The following is a 22836-nucleotide window of genomic DNA, read 5'->3' on the forward strand; positions in this document are numbered from 1 at the left end:
TAAAAAGCCTTGGAAGAGGAAAACAAGCTCAGCATACAAGTTAAGTATGCCCGTCACAGATGTGAACTGGAAGAGTGTAAAAAAGCCACACAAGGCCAGGCCCCCGTATGGCTCAGCGGTTGAGCGTCAACCTAGGATCCAGGCGACTGGGGTTCGATTCCGGTCAGGGCACATGCCCGGTTGTGGGCTTGATCAATGACTCTCTGATCATTGATGTTTCTATCTCTCCCCCTCCTTTCCTCTCTCTGAAATCAATAAAGGTATTTAAAAAAAAAAAAAAAAAAGGAAAGCCACACAAAGAAAACACACAATAGGAAATGTTAAAGTTTCATTCATTCTATCTACTCCATACTATTCGATGCAGGCTGTGCCGGGCCATTTTCCCAGCCATTTTCCCAGGGGAAAAGGGTCAGTTCTTGACACCTGTACAAACTAGACGTATCTTACATTTGTGAACTTAAACATTAAAGATCCTCTAAATTTTGAAATACACAAAGAAATGAAAATAAAGACTAACGGAAAGTTGAAAAACTACTGGGAATCACATACCACGTACAGTTCCGTTCAAGCCCGTCCCGGTTCTAAACCGAAGAGGCTGGTTTGCCGACGACGCCGGAGGAACGCGGGGCAGCTCGCCTTTCAGCGAAGCCAAATGATCTCCCCGATGTGGGGAAGCTAACTCACGAAGCCTCTTCGCTGGTATTTTCACCCTTCGTTTCTTTTCCGGGCTAAACGCAGGGCCCTTCATCGTCCCGGTAGCGAAGAAGCGGGGCAGCTCCCGAGGAGAGCTTCCCGCGGGGTCCACGAACCCGAGGCCGGGCAGGCTGCCCGGGAGCGGCGAGCGCGAGTAGACGGAGGGAACGGGAGTTTCAAGTGATTCTGAAACGGGCGGTCACCGACCTTTAAATAAAACAACGTCTAAACAGGCTATTCGCTAAGCTGGAAATTTTAACTTTGGTATTTCATCCAGCATTGGGACCAGAACACCGTTTCTACCCATGAACCCCACTCAGCCTGCTAAGGCACCGCGCAGACGGCGAGGGCACGAGAACGGCTGCGTGAGCAACCACCACCAGAACGGTGCGCTCCCCAGCCCCGAGCCGGCGGGCAAAACCGAGCGGGCGTGGGCGCGGAGCTAACGTTTGCTGGGAAGAGGGAGTCAAGCAGGTGAAAGCCAAATCCGCAACGAACCGGCAATACCAATCGCATATGTTTGTTTGTTTTTAATTTTCCCCACGTAAGAAGCTTAATAGCACGCTTCAGCCAAGGAGTCTTACGCACCCTTCCAGATGCAACCACCGGCCACCTAAGCTCACCCCGCCGAGGCTCCGGAACGCCTGACAGCCGCACAGCCACAGGGCAATCGCTCGACAGCTTCAGTCGCCCGCCGGTCCGCACCCGCTTCCGGGGAGCCCGCCCTAGAGACACAACGCGCATGCGCGCCGAGAAATGACTCCAAAACCTCCAACCAAAAAGCCAAATGCTCCCCGGTGCTCCTCCATCCCTTTCCGGGTGGAAACAAGCTCCCAACCTAACTGGCTTAAAACAAGGTGTGAATTTCTGTAAGGCAGTACCTTGCCCCGCAAGACTTAAACATCAGATAAAACCCGAGAGGCTCATCGAAGACCTGCAGAGTCCCCGAACTAACTGGTACTACCGCTCGCATTTATTAGGGACTGTTTACAGCGTAGCTCCTGGAGACCGTTAGGGACGCCGATTAAGTAAATTAGACTTTCAAAAAGTTCCCGCAGATTCAGGTTACTTAGTGGCGAGGAAGTCAGGAATAGGAAGCACTGTCGAAGGAGAAAAAATCACAAAAATTAATTCTCGAGGGATTTTAGAATTATTGAGTAATATCGGCTTTCTTGCTCTCACGTTCCCCTCGTTGTAACGAATCGGCGTCGTAGGCTCTAAGGGCTGTTTGACACCGCCGCTCCCACGTGTTCTCTGGCCTCCAGCGGCTGCGGCACCCGGCGTGACCCCGACCCTCCGCCCCCGGACTCGACTGGCAGCGCAGCCCCCCACTCTCGCACTGTTTTCGGAAGCGGGAGCCTGTGCTTAAGTATGATCTCTTTTCTCTGCCCTCGGAATCCCGGGTTCCCGGGCGGGGGGCGGCAGGCTACGCTCCGGAGAGGTGGGGGGTCTCAGAATGACGCCGCCGCGTGTTCGTGGGCTGCGGGGGCTGCGGAGCGGGGCAGGGGTCGGGCATCGCCCCCAGAGCGGGTGCGAGACCTGCCTGACGTTCGTGTCCCCGGGGCGCGGTCGTAGTCTGCGGCTCGGGGCCACACCAGGCTGGGTCTGAGCCGTGGGGGTCGCGGTCGGAGGCTGCGGGGGTTGGACTGCGGGGCAGCCGCGCCTTGACCTTGAGCTCACCGGCCGGGACCCTCCTTTAACTGAAAAAGCCCTCCCTTGACCCGAAACCAAGGCCACCACCTTTATCTGAGCTGCTCGTTTTCAAGGACGCACCACTTTGACGTTCCCTTTGCGCAGTACTAGCGGCTTTAAAAAAAGATTAATCAAAGCAAAAAATAAAATAAAAGTGTAATCTTCTATAAAAGCTAAATAACACATTTAACACACATTTTATCGCTGCTGTCTGCTTTCATAGAAGAAATACTAGAGTTAAAAGGGGCCTTAGGGTCTCGGCTTTGGAGAACCTTTTAATTAGTCTTAGCAAGTTCTGTGTTACTCCAGTTCCATTTCCCTCTTCATTGCTGGGCTCGTAGGTGGGTGGCACCCGCTTGTTCACAATTTGTTTCATAATATAGGTGAATTAAAAGATAGAGTGACAACGGCATAGCTGTGAGAGACTTTGGAGATGATTTAACTCCCTTGTTTTCTAAGTGTAACTTAGATGTGAAAGGAAAAGTAACCTTTCCCTCTAGTCTCTAAAGTGTGACCACAGCCATTCATTAGAACGAGTTGAACTGGACTGAAACCCAAGCAAGCAGTCTTGCCCCCGTCTAGGCCAGTGCTCACAGGATTATCCTTTAAGCCTTGAAGCCAACCTTTAACCCCAAAAGCACTATATAGTAATCTTTCAAAAGAATTTGTTGCTCTGATTAATGAGTTGCCATTTAATCAGACATTAGCTTCCTAAACCTGCTGCAAATAATATAAAGTAAAGGGACATGTGGTAGAGTCCTGTTAAAGCCTAGCAACCAAACAACTTAGTTCAGGTCAATTTAAACATCTGACCTATCAAATAAAAGACATTGATAGCCCTGGAACAAAACACACGGCTCACAGGTCTGTTTTTCCTTTTTATTGTTATTTTATTGTTAACATTTTTACTTATTTCCTGTCTCTTTTTCACTCTCTCTATAGACATAGATACAGTATTTTTTTGCTGAACCATTTGCAAGTAAGTTGCAGACATGACCTTTAACCCTAATTTCTTCAGCATGAATCAATTTAACAATCTGTTACATAGCCAGGACAAGATTATCACACCTAAAATGATAACATATCCCCAAAATGTCATTTTTAACTCAAAAATGTTTCTTTTTTAATTCAGGATCCAAAGTTCACTTATTGTGTTTAGTTGTCATGACCCTTTAGAGTCCTAATCTAGAACAGCCCTCTACCCCCTTTATGACTTTTTTTTTAAAGACCAGTCTGATCTTACATATTGTTCCATTTGGTGGGTTTCCCGAATTATTCCCTCATGATGAGTCAGATCATGCATTTTTGACAAGAATACTACACAGGTGATGCTGTGTCTATTGTGTTTGTGATGCTAGGTATAATCATTTGGTTAAGGTGGTGACTGCCGGGTCTTACAATATAGAAAGACAGTTTTCCTTTTGTGATAAGTAACTTGTGGAGATGTTTTGAGATCATGGATATATCCTGATTCTCAGGGACCTATCGCCTAGTGGTTTTATGACCCATTCATGATCCTTGCCTGAATCACAAGATTACCAATGACCAGTACCAATCATGCAAGTACCAGGTTAGTGACAGAGGTCAAGGACATCAAAAGAATCATTTGCTTTAACTATTTTAACAGAATTAGAAATTTGGCTCCAGGCCTGGTACAAATCTGCATATGATTCTAAAAAAGAAATGGCAGACACCTCCCCCATCACATCCTAGTTAGTCTGTTAATTTCTTTTTAATATTCAGAAATTTCTGGCAATTGTTCTTCTGTGATGTCTGTTGTTTTTTAATCCTCACCTGAGGATATGTTTTTATTGATTTTACAGAGAGTAGAAAGGAGGGATGGGGGAGAGAGAGAGCCAGAGAGACAGACAGACAGACATCAATTGATTGCCTCCCAAACACGCCCCAACTGGGGCTGGGATGGAACCTGCAACCCAGGTACATACCCTTGACCAGAAATTGAACCTGAGATCCTTTGGTGTGCAGGCCAACGCTCTAACCACTGAGCAACACCTGCCAGGACTATTATGTATTTTTTAATACATATAACAACATATGCTAAAGATCTGTAACCTCAAATAGATTGAGGAAACTTAATTTCACTTACTGAAAAGGAAGAGGCTTTTTTCGTTCTATATAACATTGTTTCAGGTGTACGTCATAATGATTCTGTATCTGTATATTGCGAAATGATCACAATACATCTAAGGAAGAGGCTTTTTAAGAAATGATTTCGCCAACAGAAATTTAGATTTCTCAAATACACTATTAGAGCTTGAAGGGGTCTCCCCAGTCATTGTAATCTCATCATTTTTCAGATAAGAAATCGGGCCTCACTGGAGACATTCAAGCAAAAGTTGGACTACTTTTCCAGAACAGAAAGGAAACTCATGCATCAGAAAAGGTTTGAGCTTGATGACTGATAAGATCTCCCTTTATTCTTAAGTTCCCTGGTTTTATGATATATTTGCTTTGGCACAAAAATAACATTGCTGTCATCATTCCCAATACCTAAGCCAGGGATTCTGGAACTCTTATCTCTTCCCTCCATCTCCAGGTTTCAGGGATATAATCGAAAGGTAACCCCTCAATGGATGTTTGCCTCTATAATAACAAACATTTGCTCTAATATGTGGAAACTAGGACCAAATACAAAGGCAACCACATTGCTGCTGCCTATTTGAATAATCAGTAATTGGCTTGCCTGCTGGAGTTTGTCAATCAGCATAATTTATGATTAAATAACTGCAAAAGAGAATGCTGAAAGACTAGAAGATACCAAGGTAGCAAGTAAATTTGCAAATCATTCAATCATCTTTAGTATTTTCTAGGAACAGTTGCCTACAATTATGTATACCACAATCTTGAGTACAGGCGTACTTCAGAGATACTGCAAGTTTGGCTCCAGACCACCGCAATAGAGGGAGTCGTAATCTTTTTGCTGGTGGAGGGTCTTGCCTTCAATTTGTAAAAAAAAATGCAACATCTGTGAAGCACAATAAAGCAAAGAACAATAAAATGAGGTCTTCCTGTGTTGATGACTACAGAGAAGAGCTTTAGAGATTTAGGCAGACAAGAAAATTGCTGGCTGCTAGCTCTGCAGATCAGTTGTAGGTCTGGGAAGATATTTGAAAAATAAAGAAAAAGGAAACCATAATGTTAATATAGTGGTCTTTGAGTAGAACTGTCTCTTTTATTTTCCAAATTCTGAAGACAAAGATTACATTACTTTTATAATATGATAAACTGTTGCATTTTAAGGAAGTATACACTATTAAGAACTGTAAAGGATAATACCAAGGAAATAATTTTAAATAAAGATTCATACCAACACTGTTGGGGCACTCCTCATCTATGTATTGTCAAATAACCATCATTTGTCACCCTGAGTTGTATACTAAGGGGCAGGTGGGATAGTTAGCAGAGTGGTACTGGTCTGCTATTATTTTGTTAAGGATTTATATGTCTATTTTATGAGGGATATTTCTCTCTAGTTTTATGTACTGTCTTTGTCTGGTTTTGATATCAGAATAATAGTAAATTCATTATACTTTTAATGTCTGCAGGGTCCATGGTGATACACAGTTTCATGTCTGATATTGATAATCTCTTTAAAGAACTCTTTGTTTTATTGATTTTTGTCTGTTGCTTTCATGTTTTCATTTTTTTAAATATGTTTTTATTGATTTGAGAGAGGAAGGGAGAGGAAAAGAGAGAGAGAAACATAGATGAAAGAAACATCGATCGGCTGCCTCCTGCACATCCCTACTGGGGATTGAGGCTGCAACCCGGGCATGTGCCCTGACCCAGAATCTAACCTCTCAGTGCATGGGAAGACACTCAGCCAACTGAGTCACACCACTCAGGCCTTATGTTTTCATTTTTGTTGATTTCTGCTCTTTATTATTTCTTTCTACATGCTTTGGGTTTATTTTCCTCTTTTTCTAGGTGCTTTAGTAGGAGCTTAGATTGTTAACCTGAGAGCTTTCTCGTTTTCTCTCTTTTTTCTGTGTTAATCCTCAACCAAGGATATTTTTTCCCATTGATTTTTTTGAGAGAAAGTGGAAGGGAGGGAGGGGAGAGAGAGAATCATTGATGTGAGAGAGACACATCAATTGGTTGCCTCCTGCACACTTTCAAGGCCCAGGATGAACCTGCAACCCAGGTTCATGCCCTTGACTGGGAATCAAACCCTCCACCCTTCAGTGAGTGGGGCCCATGCGCTAACCACTGTGAACACCAGCCAGGGTTCTTCTGGTGTATGAATTTAGTGCGATAAATTTTCCTCTTGGCACTGATATAGCTCTGCTAACACAAATTTTGATATGCTGTATTTTCAGTTTCATTCAGTTCAATGATTTTTTTTTCCCCCTTGAGACTTCCTCTTTGACCCATGGATTATTTAGAAGTATACTGCTTATTTTCCAAACATTTGGAAATTTGTCTGTTCTCTTTCTATTACTCATTTCTAGTTTGATTCATCTGTGGTCAGAGAACATACTTGGTATGATTTCAATTCTTTTAAATTTGTTGAGGCTAGTTTTATGACCCAGGATGTTGGTTCAATGGGCACTTGATAAAAATGTGTATTCTGGCCGGGTGGTGCGGCCGACTGGTTGAGTGTGTTGACCCCGTGCACTAGCAGGTCTTCGGTTCGAGCCCAGGTCAGGGCACATGCCCGGGTGTGGGCTTGATCCCCAGGAGGGGGCGTACAGGAGGCAGATCGATGTGGATGTTGCTCACTCATTGACGTTTCTGTCTCTCCCTCTCCCTTCCTCTCTCTCTAAAATCAACAAAAACATATAAAAAAATGTGTACTCTGTGGTATTGGGTGAGATGTCCTGTAAGTATGGGTTGTATCCTCACTGACTTACAGGATAAAAAGGGAAAGGAGAGAACAAATGCAGACGAGCAGAAGGTCTGTCCCTGGCTGGAAAGGCTGACACGGAGCTACCCTGGCTTACGTTGTTATCAAATGAGAATGTCCACTTTCTCCATGGTGGTGGCACTTTGAATTTCCTAGTTAGTTTCCTCTCCATATAAGTTTCATGAAAAGCTCATGCTTTACAGAGCCACTTTAAACAATTGATGAGTCAATAAGAATGACTTACACATCCAGTTTGTCTTTTGCATTAGTTATCAGGAAACTCAAAGCTAAATATAATGCATAATAATTCTGTTGATCAAGGGTACAGGATTAGTATTTGCTAATTCTTCCTTTTACATGCTGTTTAATTTCTATTTTAAACAGCTTTATTTTATACAAATCTTTTATATGAGATGCTCTTCCATTTTAGAACTGGCCAGACAGAATAAATAAATAATATGATACACTCTTATATCTGGATTAACTGAGCCTGGGCCTCTATTTAGGACGTGTGAAAATCCTAGTAATTCAGAAAGGCTTTTGATTTCTTTCGCTTCTCTGTTGCCCCCAGTTAGATCACGGGTGTCGTATGTTTAGAAGTGTCTGTACAGCGATTGCCCTTTCTGGGTTTTGTTTTATCCTCACCTGAGGATATTTTTTCCAGGGCTTTCCAGAGAGAGTGGAAGGGAGAGAGAGGGAAGCATTGGTGTGAGACACATTGATTAGTTGCCTCCCATACATGACCCGACTGGGGCTGTGGATCGAGCCTGCAACCAAGGTACAGAATTGAACCCAAGACCCTTCAGTCCTGGGGCCAACACTCTAACCACTGAGTGAAACCGGCTAGGGCAGTGATTGCCCTTTTTGACTTGCAGACTGTATGACTCCTATAACTTCCTTTTAAAGTCTATTAGAACTCTGAATACCTTTCATTTGGGTTGTTGATTATAAGTTAGGATGGTGTCTGTTAACAATTAATAGGGCTTTGCATAGAGAAGGTAAAAGAATCATTAGCACAGGTCAAAGCTACATTAGCAACCAGTGGATAGTTAACTTAAGTACTTATAGGACAACAACAGAGATCTCTTGGATTCCTTGGGAACCCTCCTAGGAATGGGGCTTGAGGTAGCAGAGCACATCATCTTAAAACTGGAGATTGAGATAAACAGGATTTTTGGGTCCTATAGGTAATAGCATTTTAAACATCTCATTCTAAACTTTATGGTTCTTTGTTATTAATGATACGGGAGGTTGGGGGAGTGGCATATAATTACATACACTGTTAGAAATTTGTAAGATGAACAGTATTTCAGGTAGACTTTTTTCAGTTCTATTTCATAAACTATTCTTGTTTTGATTACCTGATTCTTCAAGTAGCCTAAAGACATTTGCTTGTAGACTGACAAATTTCTTTTCTTAATCAGGTGACTAATAAGCACACTGAAGGAGTATGGCCGCTCAAATGCCAGAGTCTGACCAGATAAAGCAGGTAAGGTGTCAGAGTCAAGGAAAGCATTTTGCAGAAATTTAAGGCACTACTGGATGCAACTATGTTGGTCAGTGACCTCACAAAATAAGTGTTTATATTTCCTTTCCAAAGTTGGATATTAAATGAAGCATATTTATTTTTCCAATAATCCGGGAAAGGATATTCAATGAGAAAAACCTGACTGTATTTTGTAGCTCATACTACCTAGATCATAGTATACCTATTTAAGTTAGTAAAAGAACCTTGATTTCAAGTGTTACAGGATATTTTGCCTAAACCAAAACTTCAGTGAAGTTTTGAAACATTTTTGTTTTATAAACCAAATATTAAAGAACCTTCTGATTTCTTTATAGTTTAAAGAATTTCTTGGAACCTACAATAAACTTACAGAAACCTGCTTTTTGGACTGTGTTAAAGACTTCACAACAAGAGAAGTAAAGCCTGAAGAGGTATGAAAAGTGTTGCCCAGTAAAAATTCTCTAAGCTTGTGATCGGCAATTTAAATGGGATCCCCCTAAGCATTTTGCTTGTTCCTAGTTATTACAGGAATTTTTGGCTACCTTTTATGTTCCATTGCTTGGAAGAACTGAAGCAGCCAAGGACCCATAACATTGAGTTTAATGATGACAAATTTAATATGACAGTCACATTGAACCAAGGCAGTCTTCTTTAGAGAAGCTGCCTAGGGCTTGCTGAGTTATTGTTCCATTGCAAGGAGTCTTACTAATTAGCTTTCAGTCATGATGACCTAGCTAGAGAAACTTGACATGGCTTTTCTATTTGACCCTGAGAATTCAGGGTAACTTTGGAAAAACCAGAGCTTGAATTTGGTCGCTCGCTCATTTTGCACAGGTAGACTCTGAAAACCCAATACTATTAGAGGTTATAACTTTTAATATGCTCATCAAAACATTTATATATTGGCTTAAAGTGACATAACTTCTTCCAGTGGAAGATACTGATAAACATTCATGCCAAGAACTTAACACATAATCAGCAATGAATAAGTACTTGTTAAATAAATGACAAAGTTTGATAAATGCTAAGTGGAATATTCTTATTGGTAAAAAGTAAAAGGTTGAGAATTAACTTAATGATAAGAATGGAGTTTCTCATTAAAAAGAAACTTGCCTGGACGGGGGTGGCTCAGCAATTGAGCATCAACCTAGAATCCAGGAGATCGTGGTTCGATTCCTGGTCAGGGCACATGCCCGGGTTGCAGGCTTGATCCCCAGCCGATCAGTGACTCTCTCATCACTGATGTTTCTCTCCCTCTCCCTTCCTCTCTCTGAAATCAATAAAGATATATTAAAAAAAAAAAAAAAAAGAAACAAACTTCCTACTGGGCCTCCTTTTTAATAATCAGAATAAGGGGATGGGAATGTGGACTTTCAGTTAATACTAAAACATACCTGCAAAAAATCTAGTCCAGATGGCAGGGACTTACCATTGTTTTTAGTGCCTACAAACTTGTAAGTATTCAGTATTTATTATATCTTGTATTAACAGTTGAAAGCTATGGTCACCTGCTACTTATTAATACCATTTAATTGTCAGCTATATTCAAAGTACCCACTGGTTGGTCTTTTAGAATACATGTACTTTTTTTAAAATTAATATTTCTGTGTTAGCTCTTCCAACTTCTCTTATTTTTTATTTCTAGACCACCTGTTCAGAACATTGCTTACAGAAATATTTGAAAATGACACAAAGAATATCCATGAGATTTCAGGAATATCATATTCAGCAGAATGAAGCCCTGGCAGCCAAAGCAGGACTCCTTGGCCAGCCACGATAGGAAGTCCTGATGGATGGACTTTCCCTGAAAGATTGCCAATAGCTTTGCACTGGAAATGAGGATTCATCTGATAGAATCCCCTGAACGCAGTAGCCACCATGTGAACCATCTGTCATGACTGTTTGGCAAATGGAAACCACTGGAGAAACAAAATTGCTATTTACCAGGATAATCAAAATCGAAGGTCTGATTGTTCAATGAAAATAGTAAGATGCAACATTTGTTGAGGCCCTTACGATTCGGGAGCTTAGTCACTTGATTAGAAAAATAAACCATTGTTTCTCCAATTGTGACTATTAATTTTAAAGCAAAGTATGTGTTCAATCATGAATGAAATAGAAAATTTTTTTTATTTCTACAAGTAAAGTAAATGGAAATATCACTGAGCAGTTGTTTATGCTATATAGTAACAGTATTCTGACTGGACTGTGGATACGTTGAAATGTTTTTCAATCAGGATCATCCTCCAAGTGTTCCTGTTCATTCATGTCTGCCTCAAATTGCTGGTAAATACATAAAATAGTTACTTGCTAATCATTTCAATGCACGATCCTTTTCTTGCCTCCCTTGTGTCAGGGTGGGCATCACACATTCTTATTCTAGCTACATTTTCATATATCTTCAGGAAACAACCTATCTGAGATTAGCTTGGGAATGTTTAAGAATTGACTGTTATGCTCTAGTGGAGTGTGTGTTGTGTTCAAAAGCTGAGTCTATCATGAATGACTCCTGAGTCAGATCAACAAAACAGTGTCTTCTCAGCCATGACATGTGATCAGTGTACTAAAAAGTGAACCAAAGTTAGTGTCTTATGGCTAAATGAATCCTAAAATGAAATTCTAGTTGATGCATAGGCATACCAAGCAGTTTAATGAATGTCGGTGGACTAATACCTATAATAATTCGCTTACAAACAGATTTCATTTGATATCAGTCTCAAGTTGTACTTTAAAAAACACTAATTAGCCTCTATGTTTCGATTTACCAAAGTGATATCTATGCTTTATCAAACTAATGGAAAGTAGAAGTGTTCTACTTTGATAATTTACTGTTTTCTATGTTACATCTAATTTTTAAGTCATTAGGTCATTTAAATAACAATACTACTTAATTTAAAGGCCTCTGTTGACATTACAGTCGCTCAATAATTGTGATATCTTTGAAAGTATAAAGACAAATAAAATGTTAACAATGCTATCTTTAAATCGAAACGCTGAAACGTATAATTCTCAACAAAATATACAATAGGTTATAATCAAAGGAACGTGAAAGAATTAGCTTGTTTCACCTTACATCAAGAAAGGCAATAAAACATTCAGAGATTTTACTGATGTAAAATTTTGGGCCATTCACACACCTACTTTGCTATTTCTGTGTATGCAAGCCCAGTACAGTTATTTATTCTGTCCATTTCACAAAGGTATTTAAATATGTGCTCACCTGGCAAATAAGGGGAATTTTGTGTAACAGCATCTCAAATACCTTGGGAGGGAGTGTGTGTTTAAAAACCTTCAGAAGTTCCCGTGGTTGCCCACACACTGAAAAGGCATTGCTGAGATGTTCAACCCCCATTCTGTGCTCTCCTGAAACAAATTGATAAGTTCAGAGCAAAATTTTCATGTTCTTCAAAATATACATTATACAAATTACTGAAAGAGCACCAAGCATTAAAACTTAAAGAGCATATCAAGATAGAGTCTATGTAAACAGTGTAAACTGGACACTGGCTGGCACACGAGCTGGACAGTGTGATGGACTGCAAATGCTGGGGCAGTGTCTCTTGAAACTGAAGCACTCTGGCTGACACATTTAGCTCGCTAAGTTATTTGACATACAGATGCCAGTCAATATATAAACATAAACTATCATAAATAACTGCTTACAAGAGAATGCTGACATTCTTACCTCTAGACAACCAAAGTTCTCCCATGCGTATCTCTTGCAGAAAAAGTTCTTGCAATTTTTCATTCCTCGCTGGATCCCACAACTAAGATTCACAAAACATTTAACAATGAGTAATGAATGTAAGGAATATAGTTACCAATCAAAATTATTTAGTTTTTATTTTAAAATGCACTTCTTGAACCCAGTTTCTAAGTCCAAAGTATGACAAATGCAGTGGTTCTTTACAATATTGAAACCAATTTCTTAAAATGTAGTTACAGTTTCAGGCCATAAAAAAAAAATACATGGCATGTTCAAGTTAGGTCAAGATGCTTGTAATAACTCACCCATACTTCGCTCAGCTCACTAAGTACACATATCTGAAATCCTACTGTAATTAACTATAACAAAGGTTGCTTTGTAATGTTGCAAAACTATTTTCTTCCCTGGCGTATTAACATTGCTTGTTGATTGGGAAACAGTATGTGGGGAGTTGGCAGTGCAGTTGGTGGTGTTGAGAAGGCTGCTGTGGTTTGCTGCAGCCTGGTTCATGAAGGTGACCACGGTCACAGGATGCCACATCACTGGTACCATGCCCAGGGCTGGTCTTTAAAGGGAGCATGAGCAAACCCTAGCCAAAAATATCAACTCCACTGTCAAGTCACTTCAACTTCAGTCCATTATATCTGGAGGATTTCTGTGTTTGTTTCCCAAGAACTCTCTTTTTTTATTTTTTAAATCCTCACCTGAGGATATTTTTTCCATTGCTTTTCAGAGAGTGGAAGGGAGAGGGAAGGAGGGAGGGAGGGAGAGAGAGAGAGAGAGCGAGAGAGAGAGAGAAACATCAATGTGAGAGACATCGATTGGTTGCTGACGCTCTAACCATTCAGACAAACCACCAAGTCAGCAAGAATTCCCTTTTTAAAATGGGATGAGCCTGGCTCTGACCAGGTAGCTCAGTTGGTCAGAGTGTCGTCCCTATACACCAAGGTTGCGGGTTCGATCCTGGATCAGGGCACATACAGGAATCAACCAATGAATGCATAAATAAGTGGAACAACAAATCAGTGTTTCTCTCTCAAATGAATGAATAAATAATAAATAAATAAATAAATAAATAAATAAATAAATAAATAAATAAATAAAATGGGATGAGCCTGGGGAAGGGGTCATATTTTAAGCTTTTATCAACAAATATGCTAATGATCAGTAACAACCAAAGGTTTTATTCAACAAATACTTAGTGAGCACTAAAGACCAAGCCACTCTAGAAGAGTTGGAAGGGGAAGGAGACCAAGACCCCTGTGCCCATCCCCAAGGAACCCAGGGCAAGGGCAAGTATGCTTAAGATCAATAACACATTAACAATGAAGTCCAGTGTCCTCTGGGGCTCAACATACATTACATTACATCTGATGGCGGAATCAGGGAAAGTTTCTCAGAAGTAATATTTGCACGGCCGGTGTGGCTCAACAGATGAGCATCGACCTAGGATCTAGGAGACTGAGGTTTGATTCTGCCCAGGGCACAGGCCCAGGTTGCCGGCTTGATCCCCAGTGGTGGGCGTGCGGGAGGCAGCAGATCAGTAACTCTCATCATTGATGTTTCTATCAATCTCTCCCTCTCTCTCTCTTACTGAAATCAATAAAAATATTTATTTTTTTTAAAAAAGATAGCATTTGAGATATGAATAATCTCAGTGACAGTCTGATGGGGAAAGAGTACAGGCAATGCAAATTTGCAGGGGGAAAAATCAAGTGATCTTCATTTAGATGGATTATATGAGGGTGAATATTGCAATGATGATTAATTACCAATTATTGACGGCCAGCCATAGACTAGGAACTTTACATATATTATTTCCAACCCTTAGGAAAATAGTGCTGTCAATATGGGGCACCCGTGGAAGGCCGTGGTGCCGGCGAAGGGGTCTTGTTCTGCCATCTGCCGAGCGGGGAGCTACTGCACAGACCTATGTATTCAGGGCTGCCATTTAGGAGACTGTATCGGAGCAGCAGGGAGACAAGTCAGAAGTTACTCCACTAGTGAAGCAGTGTGGAAGCGATGGAAACAGAAAAGGAATGGGGTATGAGGTTAGAGCATAGAAAAATAAGAGCTGGGGACTGACTGAAGGATGAGGAGTCAGGGTCCCAGCAGGGAGGCTAGTGATGCCAGCAGCACTGTAAGGACACCGAGGAGGAGCGGTGGCAAGGGATGAGAGGGTGAATTTACTTCTCAGTACATTAAGATGAGATACCAATAGAGCACCTCGGCAACAGCCTGGTAAGCAGATGAAATTCGGACCCTGAGTCTAGAGCAGTACACCTGAGGTCACCTGTGGAGAAAGGAAGGAGCTTCCAGGGACATGAGGGGACAGTGCAGAATCTGAGGACAGTGTTCACAGACAAGCAGCTGATAGAGCTGTTAAAACTGCATTTTCTTGGGCTCCACCTTGACCTACTGAATCGACTTCCAGGAGCAGGGCTCAGGAATCTGCATTTTAACAAATTCCTCAGGTGATTCTTATAAAGTCTGAGAATCACTGTCTCCATAGCCCCTGGCCTACCCCTGACCCCTAAATCAGAACAGTCTGGCCCTCAGGTCAAATAATCTATATATTTTTAACAAATGCCCCAGGACAATCTAATGCGGATGGTCCATGGACCACACTTGGGGAAACTAAAAGGGCCTGAGGGTGAGTGGGAAGAGAGGCCCTAGAAGGAGTGGAGAGAGACATCTCTCTGTGCCTTAGTTTGTTCATCTATAAAATTAGAATAGAGTTGTGAGGATTACATAAAAGAACATTAAAAAAATCCTGCTTCTGCCTCTTCTTCCTCATTTGAAATAATTCAGATCTTCATTTTTTCTGGTCTGTACTGCCACTGACCAATTTTCCCGTCTTCTTCAACTTCCCTCCTCCACCCCATCCTCAAAAAAAAAAAAAAAAGCTTCCATTCTCTGAAATGAAGTCACCATCGCTGGTTATCCACAACAGAAAAATGTCCAATCTTTTCAGTTTGTCTCAAAGCCCTGCACAATATGACACCAAAGTACCACTCAGCTGTCTCTCTGGCCACACACTCCTTAAATATTGGAATTTCATGGTCTGTGCCCCTGCACAAGCTGCCCACAAAAAACAACAATAAAAAACAAATATTGACTGGGCACCTACAATGTACTAGACACTGGAGAGGCAACTGGAGAGTAAAAAAACAGACAAGGTCTGCCTTCCTAGAGATAAGTCTAAAGATAGAAGCATTAATCCGTGTAACCAACTGTGTAACTGCCCCCATGGATAAGAGCGATGACAGAGAGGGATGTGGAGCTGAACCCGGCCCTGCCCAGCCAGAGGCCAGGGAAAGTGTCTCAACTCTCCCGTCCAGCTCTTCGGACACTCCCTGTCCTGCTTCCGTAACTATATCAATTACACCTTCATTCTCTAAGTAACTGCATCCTGAAACCGCAGAAACCTGACTCCTGCCTCCCCGTCACCCTTTCATCCATCAGCATGAACTATGGATTCTTCCTGGACAATTCACCTCACATCTCTCACCACCAGTTACCACCGACACCATGGCAGCCCAGGACTGTACCGCTCACCTGTACTGCTGCAGTAACAGCTTCTCCCTTCCCATCTAACCTAAAACGTTTTTTTCTTCCCTTCTTAAAAAAAAAAAAAAAGCCTGCTCAGAAGCCTTCAGTAATTCCCCCACTGAATCTTAAATTTCTTAACCTCCTTACTGCACCCCCTACTGAGCTCTCCAACCTTACCTCCCACTAGTCCCCACTCTGACTCCTCTGTCAAACTGATTTACTGAATAGACCTGGTAGACCCCTCGCTTTGCACCTTTAAGTAGGGGTGCAGTTCCCTCTGTCCTGAATGTTGTCTCCCCTGAAACCAGGACCCATCCTTCCAGGCTTGGTTCAATGCTGCCTTTCCTCCAAAGTCGTCTGGGAAGGGCTGCATGTTCCAAAAGCAGCCACAGCAATATTCCCAGTACCACCTGCACTCCAGAACCTCGCCTCCCCTATCAAGAGATGGAGTCTATTTCCTCTTCCCTTAAAACTGAGCAGGCTTGCCCGGCCGGGCGTGGCTCAGCGGTTGAGCGTCAACCTAGGATCTAGGCGATCGGGGTTCGATTCCCAGTCAGGGCACATGCCGGGGCTGCGGGCTCGATGCCCAGTCGGGGGCCTGCAGGAGGCAGCCAATCAATGACTCTCTCATCATGGATGTTTTTTTTTCTCTCTCTCTCTCCCCCTCTTCCTTCCTCTCTCTGAAATCAATAAAGATATATTAAAAAAACAAAAACAAAAACAAAAAACTGAGCACGCTCAATGCTGCAGAAGTGGTGGGCAGGTATGCACACACACACTTGCTTGCCCCTTGGGGCCCAGCCATGGCGCTGTGAGGAAGACCATGCCACATGGAGAGAGGATGTGTGTGGCCAACAGTCCTGACTAAGTGGACTGCCAGCATCAACTGCCAGACCCGTGAGGAGTGTGCCTTCAGAAGACTGGCACTAGCCCAGAGTCAACCAGCCTGAAGCTGAGTGGAGCAGAAAGGTGCTATCCCCACCAGGCCCTGCTGAAATTGCAAGTGCAGAAGAGATACTGTTTTAAGCCTCGATGCTTAAAGCAGCAATAGGTAAGCAGAACATTTTCCGTGAAAATTCTACTCTGAAGATGATCCTCCCCCTCCTCTGAGCTCTTGGTTACTTTTCCCACCTTGCTAACCTCTGCCACGGCGGGGACCATGCCGCGCACTTGAGGAGGCTATCAAGTAGGCCTGGACTGATCCGCTGGACATGAAGGTTAAGACTGAACTCCTCCTGAGAAGTCAAAGAACCTAAGAACTCTCAGTAGCACTTTTTAAAAAAATTGATTGTGACAGAAAAAGACATGGATTTGTTGTCCCACTTCTTTAAGCAGTCATTGGTTAACTCCTGTATGTGCCCTGACCCGGCCTCTAACCCACAACCTTGGGGTAGGGGGCGATGCTCTAACCAACTGAGCCACCCGGCCAGGACTCTCAGTGGCACTTTTTAAAAGTATATATCTATATATTTTTATTGGTTTCAGAAAGAGGGCGAGTGAGAGAAACATCAATGAGAGAGTCAGTGATGGGCTGCCTCCTGCACGCCCCCGACTGGGGATGGAGCCCGCAGCCCGGGCATGCGCCCTGACCGGGACTCGAACCTGGGTCTCCTGGATCCCAGGTCGACGCTCAACCGCTGAGCCACCACCGGCAGGCCTCAGCTGGCCTTTTACAGCTGATGTGAGTAATTAAGTTGGGCCAAACAAGATTATGACGCTCGATATCTTTAAACACGACCAGTCACATTCCGTTTTGGAGAAAGAGCAGATGTTCTGCTTCTGAGCCAGGAGCCAGGCGCAGCAGGACCGGAGCGCCCCCGCCTCCTTCCCGCTGAGAGCCCTGCCCCTCGCCCTGGCGGGCCCAGCGGTCAGCGCGCCCGGCCTGGCCGCAGCCTGGTCACCCGCGCGGCGGACGGCGCCCTGCGGCCGCGTCTCTCCCGTCAGTGTCTCTCCCTCTCCCCCTCCCCCTCTGAAAAAGCAATGGAAAAAACATCCTCGGGGGCGGATTAAAATAAATAAATAAAAATCATCATCATAATAAAAGCTCGTGTTCCTACAAGTTTATTGTATAACTGGCTTCTCACAACCCCAAACGGCGCTAACTTCCCTTCCTTCTGCAAGCGACAGTAAAGACTAAACCCGGCGGCGGCGTGGGCTCGGAAGCGCCGCTCAGAGCCCGCCCGGGACCCGCGGCCCGAGCGGCGCGGCACCGGCGGGGGCGGCTCCCTACAGCGCCGCGGGCGTCGCTAGAGCGCTTCACCTGGGCGCCGCGTCCGTCCGCCTGCTGCTGCCGGGCTCTCCTTTCTGCAAAGACAGCGTGCGCGTGCTGAGCCGAGCCTTCCCGCTGCGGGCGTGCGCCCCGGGACCCCGACGGCGGCGGCCCCACGGCCCCGCCCCGCCCCGCCCCGCGGGCCCGCCCCGCCCCGGCCCGCCGCGCTCACTGTCCCGCAGGCGGCGCCTGAACGCCGGGTCGTCGCGCCGCTTCCAGTCGAAGTAGACACAGTAGACCAGGAAGGCGACGGCGCCGCCGGCCGCCAGCGCGGTCAGGAGGCCGAGGAGGCTGCGGACGCAGGGCATCCGGCCGCGGGCGTCCCGGGAGCCGAGCGTTGGGCGCGGGCCGGCGAGCGCGGGGCCCGGCCGGCCGGCAGGGGGCGTCGGCGCGCCGCCCACCGCGGCCTCGGCGCTCCCCGTGCGCAGGGCGCGTCCACGCCTCGCACGGCTGCAGGGGGCGGAGGAGGAGACCGAGGGTCCCAGAGGACGCGTGTGGGCGGTCGCGCCCAGGAGCGGAGCTCTGTTCGAACCCCGGTCTGTTGCTCTCCAAATTCGGAACCCCATTTACCCAACATACCCCAACCCCTATGCCTGCGGCACCCAGCCAGGCCCAACCAACACCGTAGGCCTGCAGTCTGGTTAGCTGGGGAGCTGGATCCCTCCTAGGCCTCTGTTTCCTCATCTGCACATTTCAGTTGAATCAAACCTTTGGTCTCCTCCTAGCACACGGCACTGCCCCGTGAGCTCCTGGGCGCGAGCCGTGCTCCCCACCCTGGGCTGCGTTGGCACCTGAAAGGACCCAGCAAGTCCAAAGCACCCAACCACCTTAGCTCGATAACAGAAAGGAAGGCATTTTGAAGCAATAATATTTAGCCTAGAAAAAACCGTTAATTCGCTGGGCTGAGCCTGACAGCCAAAGGTCCCAGAGCAAGCCTACCTCTGACTCATGACACCGACTGGCCTAGATGCTTTTCTTCCTAACATTGGCCTTACTCAAAGGACAGCAGAAAGGAGGAGGTAAGCGCTTACCCCAAATACCTGAGTTTTGAGTTTTATACTAAGCTAAAGAGAAGGCATACGTTAGGTATGGACCTAAGGAACTAAATTATCTTTTTTCTTAGGTTATTCAACTGCTCCTTACAATTTAACAGTATCACTAGTGTGTGCAGAGCAAGGTGCTCATCACTGCTGCGACCACCGTTGGGGCTGAGCAGCAGCCCAGGCCCTCACAATGGGAGTTAGCAGGTGTAAATTAGATGTAATTGTTTTCTTGGGTGCTGTGTTTCTTCCCATGATGACTCAGCCTTATAGCTGGGAACTTGAGCTGTTGTCAAAATCTGATTGTGAACACAAAAATAGAGGACAGGATCAGAATACACTGTTACTGTTTGGAGTTTTTGGTTCAGAATCTTGGTCATGGATTTAGCCTGGCTCCAAATAATCTTTTTCTAAGCTGACTGCTCTTATAATAAAACCACTCTGTCACCTTCCTGTCCCTTCCCATCCTTCATTTCCACCAAAGTCATAGTTAATCCCTATGGTACATGGAGGGGGACTGGGCCAGGGAAACTGTGCAGCAAGGTGGGTGTTCAGGGACAAAGTAAATGGTGACATGTAACAGTCAGTGAATTATTACAGCAATTAAAAATAAAGATTACTCAAGCTGAAATTGCCACGGAGATCATGTGGGAAAGTAACTGAAAAATTTTAAGGCAAGTTTCTATGGTAAGTATAGGTTTTTCTTCTCAAATATAGACACCACTCTTGCTAATTTGGTGACCAGAATTCCTAAAAAGCTTTAATTATTTTCCAAATTGAGAGAGCATTAACAGTTGTCCCCAAAGCATAGTTCTATGCTCAATAGTAGCTCTTTCTTTTAAACAGCTTTAATGAGGTATAAATGATATACAAATAAGTTGTACATTTTAAAAGTGTACAATTTGATACATTTTGACATACATATACATCCCTAAAACCATCACCAAAATCAATAGTAATCATATCCATCATCCCAAAATGTTTTCTTAGGCGCCCCCCTTTAAACATTTTTTTAAAATTGATTTTGAGAGAGAGAGGGAGAGGGAGAAACATGGATGAGATGATCAGCTGCCTCCTGCATGCCCCCTACTGGGGATCGAGCCCACAACTTGGGCATGTGCCCTGACCGGGAATCAAACCCCAATAGCCTGGATCCTAGGTCGAGGATCAACTGCTGAGCCACGCCCAGCCGGGCTACAATGGGTTTAATCATTCATCTGTTGATGGACATTTGGATTGTTTCCAGTTTTTGGCTATCATAAAGCTGTTATAAACATTTGTATACAAGTCCTTATATGGACACATCTTTTCTGTTCTCTTAAATAACACCTAAGGTGAATGGCTGGATCATACAGTAGTAGTGTGTTTAATTTGAAAAGAAACTGTCAAACATTCTTCCAAAATGGTTATACCATTTTGCACTCCCACCAACAGTGTATGAGAGTTCCAGTTCCTCCATATCATCACAAACATTTGGTATGGCCAACCTTCTTAATTTTAGCATTTTAGTAGGCATGTTGTGCATTCTCACTGTGGTTTTATCTTGTATTTTCCTAATGCCTAATGATATTGAACACCTTTTTAAAAAGACTTTTTAGAGAAGTTTTATACACACAGCAAAATTGAGTGGAAAGTATACTCCCTGATCCTATACATGCACATGAGCCTACATTCACACATCATTATTACCCAGTCTATAGTTTACATTAGGGTTCACTCTTGATGTTGTACAAATATATAATGGTTTTGACAAATGTATAATTACATGTATCCATCATTGTAAAATTATGCAGACTAGTTTTCCTTTGTTCTGTGTCTATCTATCCCTCACTCTTTCAACCCCTGATCTTTTTACTGACTCCATAATTTTGCCTTTTCCAGAATGTTGCATACTCAGAATTATGCAGTCTGTAGTCTTTTTAGATTGGCTTTTCACTTAGTAATATGTATTTAAAGTTCCTTTGTGTCTTTTCATGACTTGATAGTTTTTCTTAGTGCTTAGTAATATCCCATTGTCTGGATGTACCAGCTTATTCATTCACCTGCTAAAGAGACATCTTAGTTGCTTCCAAGTTTTCGCAATTATGAATAAAGCTGCTGTAACCATCTGTATTGCAGATTTTTGTGTAGATACAAGTTTTCAACTGACTTCAATATATAAACTAAGGATCTTGATTGCTGGATCATATGGTTAGAATGTGTTTAGTTTTGTAAAAAAATAAACTATTTCTAATTGGCTTATCATTTTTACATTTTCACCAGCAATGAATGAGAGAGTTCCTGTTGTTCCATTCTCACCATTCTTGGTGGTGTCAGTGTTGTGAATTTTTGCATTCTAATAGGTATGTAGTGGTATCTGTCTTAATTTGCATTTTCCTGGTGACATGATGTAGACCATTTTTTCACATGCTTACTTGCCATCTGTGTATTTTCTTGAAGTATCTGTTAAGGTATTTGGCCCACTTTTAAATCAGATTGATTTCTTATTGACTTTTGAGGGGTTTTTAATATATTTTGGGTAACAATCTGCTATGGTCTGAACGTTTGTCCCCCCCAACCCCAATTCCTGTGTTGAAATCTTAATCTCTAATGATGGTATTAGGAGGTGGGGCTTTTTTGGGATGATTAGGTCATGAAGGTGGAGCCCTCATAAATGGGATTAGTGCCCTTTTTTTACAAAAGAGGCCCTACAGAGCTCCCTAGCCCCTACCACTCCAGAAGGCCCTTACCTGACCATGCAAACACTTTGTTCTTGGACTTCCCAGCTTCCAGAACTATGAGCAATGTTTGTTTATAAGCCTTCTAGTTTGTGGTATTTTTGTTATATCAGGCTGAACAGACTGAAATGTAGTTCTTTATCAGATGTCTTTTACAAGTATTTTTTTCCAGTTTGTGGCTTGTCTTCTCATTCTCCTGATGAACACTGTTTATAAATGCTTATTTGCCATCGGCATATTTTCTTTGGTGAAGTATATATTTAAATCTTTGTGAAAAGAACCCCAAAGACAACTTTTAAATGTCTGGCTTTGTACATAAGGATCACTGGTTAAAAAAAAGAAAAAGAAAAAAGAAGAAAGAAAAAAGAAAAGAAAAGAAGAAAAGAAAAGAAAAGAAAAGAAAAGAAAAGAAAAGAAAAGAAAAGAAAAGAAAAGAAAAGAAAAGAAAAAAAAAATAGCAATTCACAAGTAATTTTTCTCAATGTAAATGAACATAGTTTTGGACCTTTTTACTATGTGTTAGATACTGGACCAGGCACTTTGTGGGAGACAACTGTGACTAAGGAGTACATAAGGAACTAAACATCTAGTAGGATAGAAAGACACATGCGTAAGTAAACATAATACAAGGTAAGTTGTCAAGGAAAATAATACACATTGAAAGTGCTATCTGAGTATAAAAGACAGGAATATTCTCTCTTGAGAATGTGCAGAAATCAGCAGAGCTTCATGGAAAAGTAGCTGATGAGGTAGCTCTGGACAAATAAGGATCAGAGTTGTGGGGAGAACAGAA

The 22836-nt window shown here is 43.2% G+C and overlaps 2 protein-coding genes across 5 annotated transcripts in view; one reads left to right on the top strand and one right to left on the bottom strand.

Annotated features, from left to right (window-relative positions):
- LOC107525910 (TOMM20-like protein 1) overlaps positions 1-18594 on the bottom strand; it is a 106580-nt gene extending 87986 nt beyond the window's left edge. The window contains exons 1-5 of one of the 2 annotated variants that reach the window (XM_087820166.1): positions 18459-18594; positions 18278-18321; positions 12445-12526; positions 11980-12122; positions 10552-11042 (exon numbers count right to left, since the gene is read on the bottom strand). In XM_087820166.1, coding sequence (XP_087676292.1) covers positions 10989-11042; positions 11980-12122; positions 12445-12526; positions 18278-18321; positions 18459-18594 — 459 coding nt within the window. In that variant the 3' untranslated portion in view covers positions 10552-10988. Of the gene's footprint in view, positions 1-10551; positions 11043-11979; positions 12123-12444; positions 12527-18277; positions 18322-18458 lie in introns of those variants that run through there. The other variant, XM_087820164.1, reaches the window with a different exon arrangement.
- On the top strand, positions 2023-11750 carry TIMM9 (translocase of inner mitochondrial membrane 9). Of its 3 annotated transcripts, XM_087820176.1 has the most exons (6): positions 2023-2062; positions 3328-3364; positions 4704-4789; positions 8677-8741; positions 9095-9190; positions 10405-11750. In XM_087820176.1, the coding sequence occupies exons 4-6, from the start codon at positions 8703-8705 to the stop codon at positions 10537-10539; spliced, it is 270 nt and encodes an 89-aa protein (XP_087676302.1). In that variant the 5' UTR covers positions 2023-2062; positions 3328-3364; positions 4704-4789; positions 8677-8702; the 3' UTR covers positions 10540-11750. The 3 variants fall into 3 exon arrangements, with proteins under 3 accessions (XP_087676302.1, XP_087676300.1, XP_087676310.1); XM_087820174.1 differs by lacking the exons at positions 2023-2062; positions 3328-3364 and having other exon boundaries at positions 4230-4789; XM_087820184.1 differs by lacking the exons at positions 2023-2062; positions 3328-3364; positions 4704-4789 and having other exon boundaries at positions 8429-8741.
- Positions 18595-22836: the final 4242 nt, after the last annotated feature.

The sequence above is a fragment of the Miniopterus natalensis genome, chromosome 1, assembly GCF_054644295.1.
Source record: "Miniopterus natalensis isolate mMinNat1 chromosome 1, mMinNat1.hap1, whole genome shotgun sequence".
Classification (NCBI taxonomy): domain Eukaryota; kingdom Metazoa; phylum Chordata; class Mammalia; order Chiroptera; family Miniopteridae; genus Miniopterus; species Miniopterus natalensis.